At 41.3% G+C, this 14,151-nt stretch overlaps 1 protein-coding gene across 2 annotated transcripts in view; it reads left to right on the top strand.

The window, feature by feature from the left end:
- Positions 1-14,151, top strand: part of LOC102785064 (cyclin-dependent kinase 17-like) — a 35,307-nt gene that overhangs the window by 9,354 nt on the left and 11,802 nt on the right. The window contains exons 2-4 of one of the 2 annotated variants that reach the window (XM_035915121.2): positions 3,679-3,827; positions 9,854-10,018; positions 10,716-10,849. In XM_035915121.2, coding sequence (XP_035771014.1) covers positions 3,710-3,827; positions 9,854-10,018; positions 10,716-10,849 — 417 coding nt within the window. In that variant the 5' untranslated portion in view covers positions 3,679-3,709. Of the gene's footprint in view, positions 1-3,678; positions 3,828-9,850; positions 10,019-10,715; positions 10,850-14,151 lie in introns of both variants that reach the window. The other variant, XM_006782575.3, reaches the window with a different exon arrangement.

Below are 14,151 nucleotides of genomic sequence, written 5' to 3'. Positions count from 1 at the left end.
GTGCCTGTTCTTTAAGGCGGACCCCCCTTTAAGACAAACTTGTTCTGATTGGCTGCCCCTACCACTCTCCCTGACATCATTGAACCAAGACTACAAAAAAAAGCCTTTAGAGCAGTCTGAAGCCTGAGCTGACTTCATTTGTTTATTATCTTCCACTGTAAGACTTGTGTAAGCCCTTTCAACTTTCCCTTTTTAATTTGCAGTGATAAAGAAGCTTGAGCAAGAAAATATTTCACATTTCTGCTTGATTAAACAGCTGAATCGTTTTATTACTCGCTAAAGAATCTTGATTGTGTTGATATTATTGTTTGTTGATTAAGTAATTGATTAAATGCTGTAAATTTTCTTTGGAAATCAACTGCAGACAGGACTTTCGCCGATGAGTAATTCACTTCTTATCTCATGCTTCAGCTGTAACGGATAAATAGGCCTTTTTATTCGAGTTACGAGTGCAATTTTTTTGCTTCCCGTCTAGCAAGAAGGCTGAGTGTAACTCAGGGTAACGCAGTGAGCTGTTCCGGAGATGACAGACTGCTGGCTGACCATGTTGGAGCTGATGTGCTATGAGGCTGAACTGAGTGACGTGCAGCTCTTATGACAGCAGATCTGACGTGCTTTCTCTCATCTTGATTCCTGGATTAATTACAATGCTTCTTGCTTAGCATTTTAATTGGGAGTAATCATATATGTACGAGAAAAGCTGCACAAAATAATTTCATAAAAACATCCACAGTGTGTGTCATATTTGGGTAAAACAGCCAGCTTTCTTTATCCAAGTCTGCACTGATGAGCTCTAAAATATTCAGCTTTTTTGTGGACACTGACATCGAGTTGTTAATTAAATATTGTTGTGAATATGAATATCACACATTAGTGTGATGTAGTCCATTGTGAGCCAAAAGCTCAGGGTTCACACTGTTCTCAATGCTTGGTTTAAGACTGGTACATTTATGTGCCAGCCTTAATTTCACATGATATGCGTTTTTTCACATGCCTCTAATCATTGAACGGACACCATCGCCTGGCGTGGGTTTCAAAGGGTTTACATGTCAAATTGTCTGACACAATACACCGTGACATGCAGCAATTTGTGAAGTCATGTTAACCATCGAGTGATCATAACAGACTGTTAAAACAGTTGGGTTGGGCTTTGTGGTTACATTCAGTGACATTAAAGAGAAGCTGTGTCTTTGCAACTTTACTATTTGCTAAGCTTTTCAGTTTAAATAAAATTGCTCCTGGTAGGATGTTGTTTGCAGTCACGCTGCTTCTGTGCTGGTCTTTAACTTTGAGGTAGGAGAGGTTATGTAATAATGACGTGCATTTCCTCACCTGTTGTGACAGAGTTTGTTTCAAACGCTCTGTCAGACTCTCCAGAGCTTCACTCTGACATTACGTTTAACCTTGGAGCAAATCAGGCAACCTGTTAGCAATTGACTGTATAACCCTGTACGAAATGTAATGTTTATGTTTTGTTTTTCGTTATTTTTAACAACATCCTGACACAAGAGCGAACCACTGTGAACCTATATAAAGGTGCACTTATCAAGAATACTGTTGATATTAATAATAGTAATAGAACCGTGATCTAACATGGAGATACTTTAATCTTAAATTATACTGTAACATGTCAGTGAAAGTAGATATATGCTGGTCATGTCTTCTGTTTGCCAATTAGAGGAATGTTGGATAAAAATAAAGCTGCTTATCACTTTAAAACTGATGGATGGATGCTAGCAGATCTTATGAGCTCCGTTTCTAGTTGCTCACCTCAAATTTGAAAAAACTTTAGTTGCTTGAAATTGCTCAGCGTCATTTACTTTCTAAGATCTATGGTTTCCTGGACGCTGTGAAATCTTTCCTGTCTAGAGGAAGCTTAAGAAGGCTGATTTAAGGAACTGCAAATTATGTAAAGCTACTATCTTGCAGAACAAGACCAACAATGTGACGCTAAAAAAAGGTAAATGGATCCCCTTTAAGAGCCTGTGACCCTCTGTGTAATCACTTTTTAAAACCAGCTGCTGTTTCACTCGACTTGGAGATGTTGAGCTGTTCAGTTTCAGTTTTGTGTATCTACCTCCAGTTTGCAGAAACTATCTCGAGCTGCTTTTGGAAAGTAAAGACATTGGAGAGAAAACCCCAAACATCTGAAGTGAGCACTTGGCAATGTTGGGAAGGAGCAACTCCTTTATAAGAGGAAGACACCTGTAGCAGAACCAAGCTAACAGAGGGGCAGCCATTAGCAGATCAGAGGAAAGAAGACAGAACAGAGCAGCAAAAGATGTTCACAGACAGATTTTTGCTCTTTTTATGTAGAAAACACACAAACACTGCTGTTGTCACCTGTTGTCGTCTTGTTGATTATTGATTTGCAACCTGATCTGCCAGTTTTTCCAGTTTCTTTCCTCCCCGCATCTCAAATGAAAGGATTTCCTCTTTTCTTCATTTTACATTGTTACAGTTTCTTTCTTGTCTTTTTTCTTTTTTTGCACAAAATGAGCAATTCTTAGGCATCATCTTGGTCTTTCACATTATAATGTTAGTCATTTTTCACAGTTTTTTCCCGTCCCTGTAGGTGGATTTCCTAATACACTTCGTTTTCAGCTGCATGCCTTCTTTGCAACAACTGTATCCTCTTTTGTTTTGTGCACAAAAACAAAGGAAAAGTCTTCATACGAGTCCGAATCATGGTCCCTCACTGATGAGTCATCATCATTTAAAGGTCAATTGTGGTTTTTAGCCATGTTGGTCCACTTTGTCCTCCAAAGACTACTTTCTACTATTTGGCTCTGGGTAAGTGAGTAAGTTGCGTCTCTGGACAGAATATGGGTTATTAGTTGTATTTCAAGACAAAGGATGTCAATAGGGAGTAGTTGCCAGTCAGGCGAGCCCTCAGGGTTCGCGCTCATGTGTTTTCTTGTCTGGCTCTACTCATCAGCATCACAGACACACGCATGTCCTGATCTGCAGACGCAGTGGAGTCATGATATCTGCATTGAAGTCACAGGGAGAGGCTTGTTTAGTATCTCCTCCAGCCACTCAGTCTCAAATATTGCCTGTCTTGATTTGAAATCTTTTTTTCATTTCCTCCCATAAATTGTCTCGCTGCATTTCTCCCTCTCGCTCACACGTATTGGCTCTCACAATCAGTCGCTCTCGCGCACACAATAAATGTGTCTGGAATGTGTGATGTGGACTCGATGCGGCCCAGGCTAGCCCTGTGCCATTCAGCAGCTAATCCCCCCGGTTTAGGATTTGCTTTTACAGTCCTGTGTGCCAGGGACTGTATTCTAAACTCGGCCGTAAGAATCTCTCACCGACTTGTCATGCTTTCCCAGGAGGAGGAATGCAGTGTGGCTGAGTGTGAGCTGAGTCATAATTAACGTCTGTTGATTGGTGTGTTTCATTGTTCGCCCAGTCAGATTCCTGGTGAACTAGTGACATTTTCTTTCTGAATGTGGGATTGTGAAGCATGATGGCAGCCAGACGTTCGTTTGTTTTGCTTTAATTGTAATTACAGGCAGTTTACATTACATTTCCACGAAGCTAAGATAAACAGCTCAGTGATATTGAGCTTGTTCCTCTGTGGTTGAAACGACCTGTAGCTCTCCTTATTCTTGCAGTAAGTGTGTAACACCTGTAATATGTATACACTTTTGTTTGGTTTGTCTTCTTCAGGCCTCCCCTTCCTGAGAGCTCTGTGGAGAAGATGAAAAGGTTCCGGCGACGTCTCTCTCAGACTCTTCGAGGCAGTCACACCATCGACGAGTCACTGTCAGAGCTGGCCGAGCAGATAACGATCGAGGAGAACGGCCTGAAGGACAGCGGTGAGGCCTAAAACTCTTAAATCTTATCGCGTCTATCAAGTATACTGCCACTACCAGCACAGCTTGTCACAACTTTATAAATAAAGCGATTCAAGTGGAGGAACCCAGCTTAAGATTTATGTACAAAATGTCAAAAAGTCAGTAAAGTCTGTTTGATGTGATTTATTTCAAACACCAGAGTGCCATGCAGAATTTCCAGCACATTTATATAATGAATTGCGTGTCTGAAATGGGATTTAGTGGCTGAATTTTAATGGACTTAATTTGTTTGGCACTTTCATCTAAATCCAAATCCACATTTTTATCTATTGCTGACCCAGAATCTGAAAGTTTAAACTGCTCAAAGTGTAATCTTTAGCTTTAGCTTGGCGTTAGCAGAAGGATGTTGCACTGATGATTGAGGTCCTTTTCTTTCTGAATTTGCTCGCTACAACGAACCTGTCGAATAAGTTTTATGTCCATTCAAGACTCTGAATGCCAGTTTTTAAAGAGGCTGGTCAATGGTTGGTGGAAGTTGCTCAGATTTGAAATGAATTGTAGGGATGTCTACTCATATAATCATATAAGACCTGAATAATAACTGAAATAAAAACATAAGATAAGAGTCACATGAACAAGAGAAGCCTAAATAGAATTTAAATAACTCGTCTTGGAAAAGCCAAATGTGTTTGGCACAACAGTGCGTTCAGATTTTTGATTACAAAAGCTGTTAAAAAAAAAGGTAGGCATATCCGCCTTCTACATAAACTACCTAAACTACCTAAACTGCCAAAAACAGCCCATTTACTCAAAAAAGTCCACAAATCCACAATTCTTGCATATTACAACCACCCCTTATGCATATTTGATTTTAGGGGGAAACTGCTCCTTTAATACTGACTGTTCAGACAATAAATGTGAATTTCACAGGAATGACTTCTTCCACTTCACAGCTCTGTATTGATTGTTGTGCTCAATCTGTCAGTTTATTTTTTACTGTAAAGACACTCTGTTCTTGCTGGCAGACACTGTATTTATTTATTTACCATTCATCTCCATCCCGCTGAAGGTTGTGGCCTTCTAGACGTCAAATAAAAGCCGTGGCACAGCCGCCTATCTCTTCTGATATTTACAAAATCTGCACGGAGCAAGCAAGCCAGGGAGCACGTCTCGGTGTGCTAGCAAGTTGTTGCCATGGTGCTCATGGTCTGGAAACATTTTAGAGTTTCCATGACATTGCCACGGCGACTTGGATGACTTGGTGAAACCAGCGAAGCATCTTGATCCATTTGCTTCCCCCCACTTTTTTTTTTCTTTTTATCTTTTTGCTCCTCTTCTTCTCTTTTGACCCCCCCTCCACCCTTTCTCCCCCCTTTTTCCCTTTTCAATCAATCAGATCGTCTAAGCTCCCACAAAGCCCCTCCCCTCCCCCCATTGCCTTCTGAGAACTAGCTAGGCTTTGTAAAGAGCTTTTTGTGCAGCGACTAACACCAAGTTTGGCCAGAGTGTTCTGTGCTTGTTGAGTGGGGACAGAGAACTATGATGTGTGTGTGTGTGTGTGTGCGCGTTCCTGTGTGTGCGCCTGCTTGCGTGTGGGGGATTTTAGCAGCCTGTGTAACAGCAAGTAGGGTAGAGAGGAGACAGAATGGAGTAGCCAGATGAGATTTGATCTGAACTCTCTGATTGGGGAAAGCGTTGTGGTCCTGATCTGATTATGTAACACTCATAACTGAGGCCAGCGGCAGCAGCAGCTGCCCAGCGATAAGGGAGAAGTGGTATAAGGACCGGGATAATACATGCCTGCTAAATCACATATATGATGTCAGTCTGTCATGATGTGCCAAAAAAAACCCCAACAACAACAAAAAAGAAAGATAATCATGGTTGTAATGCATATGCAACATGCCATTTTCCAAATTTTCAGCGACTGTGTTGGCGTAGTAAAATCTGTTTTTATAGCCCAACGAGACCTGAACACCCACAGCAGTCTGAATCGGCCTCGAAAAGGCAGCTTGAATCTTGTAAGCTTAATTTTGGCAATGGGATTTACGTCAGAAAAATTCACTGAGAATCTGTTGGATCTGGAAACTGGAAACCAGACAACTGGTGAGCTAATATTGTTGAGGCTCGTGGTGATGATATGCAGGCTGGTAATGACTACGCTGTTATTCCTGGCCAGAGTGGGACTTTAAGAGGGGGTACTTTAAAAAAGTAGACATGTACAACTCAGAAAGTGTGTGGAGGTTGTGACCAGTTAAAAAGTAATTCAGAAACTGTTGAATAGAAGCATTAGCAATCTCGCTCAGCTATAATCAGGACAATCTGTAGCATTTTGCTGTTATTTAAGTAAAATGTCAAAATGTAAAATCACACCCCCCCCCCCCCCCCCCACACACACACACACACACACAGTAAGTTTTGACTTCTTCTCCTCCTTATCAGCGCTTATGATGCAATATTATCCTGGTGGCGACACCTTTAGGAGAATACTGCAGCAAGTTCTTGCGCTGTAATGCCGGGTATAAATGGCTGCATATGTGTGATGACGACGTGGCAGTGAGCGATGTGACCATTGCAGAGGGTATATTGGCAGCTTAAGGAAGAGCCCGGACATCATTTGGGGAGAGCTGATTCCAACACTTGTTTCTGCAGTCGTATTCTTTCTGTCACTTCCCAGAGTTTGTGACCAGAGGTGAGACTTGTAACGTAGACTGACGGGTAAATCGACAGCTTTGCTGTTACGTGCACCTTTCTCTTTAGTGTTGCGGTTGCTGTACAGACCAGTACAGCATCAACAACACTGAAGAAGATGCTGCACCAGTCCGGCGATCTCCATTTGCCATTCCCTCCTTCCCTCACTCATGAACAAGACCCCAAGTGTTCAGTCCGCCATTTATGACTGAAAACTGTCCTCAGACTTGGAGGTGCTCATGCCAGCTTCTTCAGACTCAGTTATAAACCGACCCGGTGCGAGATGGGAGTCGTCTTTTGGTGAAGCTAACAGAACCACATCAAAAAGCAAGATGAAATCCTCTGACCACAGAACCTGACACCCTCCACCTATGATTGTTTCTAAAAATTAAATCCATAAAAATTATGAGCACATTTGGGAGCACAAGGGATTTTCTGGCAGTCTGACTGTAAACGGGTCTGATTTATGTGAAACGAGCTCCCACTGTGGTTGTACAAGAACCAAACAGTGAGTTCAATACTCCGTCTTCCTCAAGCCCCTTTTGTGGGTCAATAAAACACTTTAAAATTCATTGGGCAAACTCCCCCACACCTCAAGAAGGTAAAGATCTGGTTCAATGTCCTGTTGCCAGGATGAAATCCTCCAACTCCTTATTCTCTGCAGTATTCCTAGACCTTCCCAGGTACTGGAGAGGAGAATCCCTCCTTTGGTCTAACCATGTTTTCAGATGCGTTCTTGTCTATAAACGCTCAACGATTTGTTGTAGGAGAGAGTGCAGCATGGATAGAGCGTGCAGGAGGCAGCCCATAGTACAACCACTTGTTTGGTGTGACTTTACTGGACCATTACCCACCGCAAATTAGCAATGAGCATTTGACTCTAGCTAAAAGCACTTCGGTTAGTTCCCCAAATTTTCTCTATACAGGAAAACCTTGCCTACTATTAACTTGCTTTTGTGTGGGTTTTGTTTTGTTTGTTTGTTTTTTTTAAAAAACAAAATGGATCTACTCTTGATGAACCAGGTAATCCACTCTGTGTTCAAAGGCTGATGATGTTAATGGCTTTACCAAACAATGTCATGACAAACAGCGGTGGACTGTAAAACCCAAGCCCTTGCATTACAGGTCCTAAACACATACAAACACTTTTCTGTCTGACAGTTGTTTTTTGTTTGTTTGTTTGTTTTTGCAGAGACATAAACTAATTATCTAATCAATAATCATTATTCTTGGGAAGTAATTATCTCCTCTGTAACTGTTGACTTATGTCTTGTCCTTGTCCTGTCTGCTCTTTTTGCATACATGGGCCTCTGTCTGAGTTTTGACTTCTGCTCATCTTGTTCTTTTCTCCTCATTGTCATATTTGGTGTTTTGCTGGGTGCTAGATCTTCCAGATATTAAATCATTCAACTCTGTCAGCTCTAGTTGTGCTTTTGGACAAAAGCTGTTCATTGTCAGTGGTAGATCCTTTCCACAAGCCAAACTCACACCCCTTAGACCAGGGTTGGGGAATCCAGGCCTCAAGGGCCGGTGTCCTGCAGGTTTTAGATCTCACCCTGGGTCAACACACCCGAATAAAATGATAAGTTCATTACCAAGCCTCTGGAGAACTTCAGGACATATTGAGGAGGTTATTTAGCCATTTAAATCAGCTGTGTTGGATCAAGGACACATCTAAAACCTGCAGGACACCGGCTCCCGAATTCCCCACCCCTGCCTTAGACTGTCAGGCATTTGTTTACAGACTGTCACACACTTTTGATTATTTACAGTACAGGGCTTACACTGATTAAGAAAACATTGCTGCTCTCCTGGCTATGTGTACAATTAGGTAACCCAAAGTTCATTGAGAAGATGTGATACTCAAATATCAAAACAGATTAAGGTTCAATTTAATTCACTGTTTTTTTGTTTGTTTGCTTTTTTTTTGGGGGGGGGGGGGGGGGGGGTTGTTTTTTTTTTTTTAGTGAGAAATTTGTTAATTTACAGTGTAGAACTTAATGTATATCAACTCAGCAGTTTCATTTTTATTGGTCGCCTTGATACAAAGCCTGTGTATATAAAAGATGGAAGGTGACACCAAGTGGTTTGGTAATTATAAGGAAAGTATCAAAGAGGCACATTTTGAGGCCTTAATATAAATGTTTTGGCTGCAGCCATGTAGAATTTCTTTCTGATTTAGAAGTTACTTTGATGAATGAAAGGGCGGACTACTAATTTATCAACTATTGGTAGCAAGGCTGGGATGGTCTGCACCACTCAGCAAGCCGTAATATCAGTCAGTCTATTAAAATGCTACAGAAGGCAGAACACACACACACACACACACACACACACACACACACACACACACACACACACACACACACACACACACTCACTCAGTGAAGAGGACCAGTTTAATAACTGACAGAAGAGGATGCTTACCAGACTCTGAGTGGCTCCAGCTGCCTCAGTCAGTGCAGCCATGCTCAGTTATCCAGGTGGATGAGTTATAAAACCTGGAGTTGTTATGAAAGTTGAAACTATCATTTTTTTCTTTAAATGTAATCAAATTGACCATTAACTATGTCCTTTTGGAGGGAGCCTCAAGTGGCACTTAGAGGAACTGCAGTTTTTGTCATTTTGCGGGGGTTTCTGGAGGTTGCCCCTTGGTTAATTCCAAATTTTGAAGCCTCGACCTTCCCTCTATAATGCCACGGTCTTCTTTTTATTAGAACCAGGAGTATGAGAGCGGTAAAGTGCTAAGTTAGTTGGTAATACTAGTGTTATAGCTTAGCGAGGCACATCACCCAAACTAAAGTAGACTTCTTGGATGGTCTGTAGCATCCAGCGTGTTCTGATATTTGTTAGATAATACCACTCAAAAAGACTTAAATGCCACAAAATGCTGTTGATGGGTAAGATTCAGGGACTTGAATAAGCAGAGGTGCCGTCTAGCAGATGGGTAGTGCCTCCTCTGTGTCAGTATCTAGCTGTTAGTAAGTAGTCGTGATCCCCATAATGCAAATTTTGAGCTTAATAACATTTAGAAAGGTGAAAACAACCCATCCGCCACCCAGTTTTTATAAGAACAGGCTGTTATGTAGTGACGCAATCAGCAAGATAAATCATCCGACACATAAGATTGTCAGAGTACCTCAGGATGAATTTATCATTGCATTGCTTTGAAGTGCATTAATCACATATTGGCCATGATAAGTCTTGTTCACATTAATACCACTTTCTTTCAGCGCCATGACTAAAATGTTTTGTTCTGTTTTTTTTTTTATTTTGTTCTCATCTGTTGATATGTGCTTGTATACTGTGTCCTGTCATCATCAAAAAAACACAACAAACTCTTTCTTCTCCAGCAGAGCCCATTGTGAGGAACGGCCGTCCTCCATCAGCCCACAGTGTCCACTCATTTCTTCACCAGTACACAGGCTCTTTTAAAAAGCCGCCGCTCAGACGGCCTCAGAGCGTCATCGGAGGAGGACTAGGCTCTCTCATGGTCATGCCTCGCAATGGTAGTCGCCTTGGTGAGTCACGCCTAACCTGCCTGCTGTCAAATTTAATATTTGACTTTTATTTTTCTGGCTTGAAATGAAGAAATAGCCAACGATTTCTTTTGTGACCGTACGTGGAAGGTGTTGAGCTGCTGCTGGGCCTAAATTCCTTGTCATACCCATTTCTGTTGAGGGAACTGTATCACACATATGCTCAAAGAAATCGCTGCTTTATGCAAAGATGCACTTCAATTTATCCGCTTTTGTGGCCGCATTTTTGTCCTTTTTGCAAAGAAGTATAACTAAAAATAACGACTCTGAAAACCAAGTTTGCTGTCAACTTGGATTTTCAGTCCAGATACAAATTCAAAATATGAATAAAAGCCCTGGAGGGAATGAAAATGCTGCAATAGTGTATGTATGAAAGCAGAGTTTTCTCAGGCGTGGGTAAATTACTCCGTGATGTATGGCTTTGTCTCATAAAGCCTGTGACACTGAAATAAAATCTAAGTCAAACTCATTAAGAATATTTACCTCTTGTATATCGTCTGTCTGATACAGCCAGTAGCTTGATAAGAAAAGAGGGAGTCATAAAAGTGTCCGAGAGAGTGTTTTTCTTTCCTGTTGAAGTCATTATCTGGTGTTGCGCCCTGCCCTGTTTTTACAGACCTGCTCCATTTGTCAACCCCCCCCGTGCTCTCTGTAAACTTTTCTCTTCGCTCATCTCCAGATATCGTCCACGAGAACCTAAAGATGGGGTCAGACGGAGAGAGCGACCAGGCATCCGGGACTTCCTCTGATGAGGTGCAGTCGCCCACAGGTGTTTGTCTGAGGAACAGAGGGAACAGACGCATCTCTGCGGAGGTGAGATTTGGCTCTGTGTTTTCAGTTGTTCGTTGTTGTCCTCGTGTAGCCTCTCTGCTTTGCAAAGTGTGGATATATTGTAGTGTGAGTCACTGCAGGGCCTACACTTAACTCAGTGGGACGATTGACTGTGTTGCCACACATCTCTTCACCTGGTGTGATGGTTCAAATTCCACTCCAGCGTGCGCTGCGATGACTTCACTGATAAATGACAATAGACCCATCTGTAAGACGCGAATGTGAGCTCCGTGCTGTAACTCGGCGTGGGTGTATTTGTGCAATGTGTCATATACACACACACACACAAGTCCTCGGCTCCTGTTGCAATGTGAGGAGCGCACACATAATGTTCAGACTGATTTCATGTAATGTTCTTCTGAAGTTGGTTTTGAAATCTACTTTAAAGAATCTTTTATTCGTCAGCACATCCACCCACCCAAAATCCACTCTGATTTACTTCCTCTTTCTCAAACACACAGAGCCAGACATGGGCAGTTTGATTGCGTTTCTCCGGTGGTTACGTAATCTCAACACATTACAGAAAGACATCTCACTGTAATTGCTTTTATCTAAAAGGCATTCCATTTTCCCACAAGTATTTTTTGGATCCAGGGCGTTTATTTCTGCACATATTAACAACAGTAATTATTTTCTGTTTCATTGATTTATATTTTTGTTCCTACATGAACATGATTCCAAAATAGTTTCCTTTATTAAAGCTGTATGTTCAAAGCCAACAAGAAGAATCTGTGGCATGAATCTGATTGTTTGACATACTGTAGATTACAGAGATGGACACAGAGTACCTGTGCAACAATAACAAATAATAAATACAAATGTGTGTTTGTGTTTGCACCCTCTGTTTTGTGTTCTCATGGATCATTATGATGTTACATGCAGGTGCCCTACCCACCTGTTGGTCAAACAATCTATTTCCTAGGTGCAGCTAATCAGAAGAAAGTTAGCCTTATCTCTTCCCTACATAGAGACAACATTTGACAACCTCTTCTGTACTTAAGACTTCTGTACACTATAACCATGACCATTTGAAAAGGTTCCAAGTTTTTATAGGGTAGCTGGATAGGCCGAGGCCAGCCTCACTACCTTCTGATGCACACCTTTTTGTAATTTTGTTCTAACAGCAGGCCTGAAATATGATGCAAAGTGCTCAGTTCTAAAAAGAAGGTGAAGCGTTAGTCCTGGTAGGCTTTCAATGGGTAAAGAGTCGAGGGAGGGTGAAGGAAACTAAAACACCTTGCCTTATTAAACATTCAAAACTGGTATAAAAATATATATAAAAATATAGCTGTGGAGCCAAAGATGGGCACATTAAGTCTGCTTTAAATAAAAAACAACTTGTTATGTATGTTTAGCTTTGAAAAATGTGGTCTCTTATATCAGAGGACTAAAAATTAGAGCCAGTAGAATATTTCATTTTCACAAATTCTTTTTGAATGGAGAGTATTAAGTCTTTAATAGTGTTGCATTCAGAGCTTTAAAGCTTTTATTAGTCCAGTTTAACTTATTGTAGATTTACTTTTACTGAGAAAATAGAATTCATTACAACAAAACAAATGTTACTTTGACTCAAGCACGCTGTTACTATATCAAACTTTGCAAAACTCATTTATTCCAGTGATCCGCAGATATCTGTATTAATTCATATCTGCAAGGAAATGGTGACGGCTTGTCATCATCATCATAGAGAGGTTTCTCAAACAGCTGTTTAAAGTTTTTTTCTTTACATATAAGCAGAGGTAACATGTCATTTTACTGTCAATCAATATCTGACCTGATCCCTCCCAAAACCAATAATTGGTCCCTTTAGCCCAACGTAAGCTCTACCAATAGGACTTCAGGCCGTGCAGCTGACATAAAGTAATGCAACGAGCCGCCCACTTTTCCCCTGAACTGTGGCAGGAGTTACTTCATAACTTCATAACATCGCCATTCTCAACTCAAATTATATAAAAAAAAGCATGGCAGGAAAATAGATTCATATCCATCCATAGTTTTCATTTTCTTTTTCTGCATCACTGTTTTAGACATTTTTTCACTTTCTGTCTTTCTCTTTTTCAGAGACTTATTTTTCTTTGTATTAACACAAAATATAAAATAAAATGCAAAGAAAGACTTTCCAGTTTTACATAAAAGGAGTCAAAGGAGAGGAAAAAAAGAAACTGTAAGGAAAAGGGCTTCCTTATAGTCTGGTGTGTTTTTATAGGTACAGTTGATGCCACTGAACCACATGTTTTCACACTACCTGCTGGGTGGAAGGAAAAGTTCTGATTGAACAACACACATTTCCCTCCTTCTGTTTATTGGTTGCTTTGATTGCAACCCCTGTGGGAGTTTACAAGCAGATAGCAGCATCTGCACAGACAAACCAAGCATGCAAACCTGCACGAGTAGAGGGGAAAAAATGCTTGGGGTTTAGTTAAGCTGCATTTGAGGCTGCCCACACAGAGAGATGATACATCACCTCTTGCTGCTTTTTTTGAGCGTGTCTGCAAGCAGTACACCTCACACTTCCTGTGACTGTTTCACAGCCAGATAAAGTTTTTAGTTTTTTGGACACGCTCACAGTTCTACTTGCAGCTTCTGTCAGCCCAGCAAATCCACGGTACTGTTTGAATGAACAGAGTGATTGACTGCAGGCTTGCTGTTGATGAAGTGATCCAACAGTGAAATCAGTGTGCAGCCTTGTTCTTTGTCCCGTCTGTGCCACTGTGACACTTGGAGAAGGGACGGCAGAGCAGAAAAAATAGGAGGAGGAGCGAGGACGTCCCTTTGGGCTGGTCAGGTAGCGGATTGTTCTCCTCGGACTGCAGTGGAAGCAGTGCCATTTTGGGATTACATCACGAGGATTACTGTAATACGGTCCAGATGGGCCCCTGTTGTAACAGATTAGGACGAGTTGATTAGACAAACTGGAGGGGGGTGGAGGGGTTGCAAAGGTTAGGTGATGGATGGCATCACTTACTCTGAGGACAAGCCACCAATCCTGGCCCTGCAGACTGAAACCACAGAGCAGCAGAGCGAAATCTAATGTATATTCTTAAACAAATAAAGACAAGCAGAGTTCCTGTTATGTTGATATGTGCAGAATGCTTTTGTTTTCTCTTTTTGAGAATCCAGAGCTGTGGTGTCTTTACTTAAAAATGTTTTTGTGAACAGTTAAAGCTAAAACAATAAGCAGACCTCCGTGCCTCTTTAATGCCTTGAAATGAATGTTTTTATGAGTTTGTATTTAGTTTGTACGCACACAAAACAATAGAGATGCCGAATCTGCACCAGAATGT

Source organism: Neolamprologus brichardi, chromosome 7 (genome assembly GCF_056152115.1).
Source record: "Neolamprologus brichardi isolate AB-2024 chromosome 7, ASM5615211v1, whole genome shotgun sequence".
NCBI lineage: Eukaryota > Metazoa > Chordata > Actinopteri > Cichliformes > Cichlidae > Neolamprologus > Neolamprologus brichardi.
The sequence above is the reverse complement of the archived record's forward strand: the minus strand, read 5'-3'. Positions and strand labels throughout refer to the sequence as shown.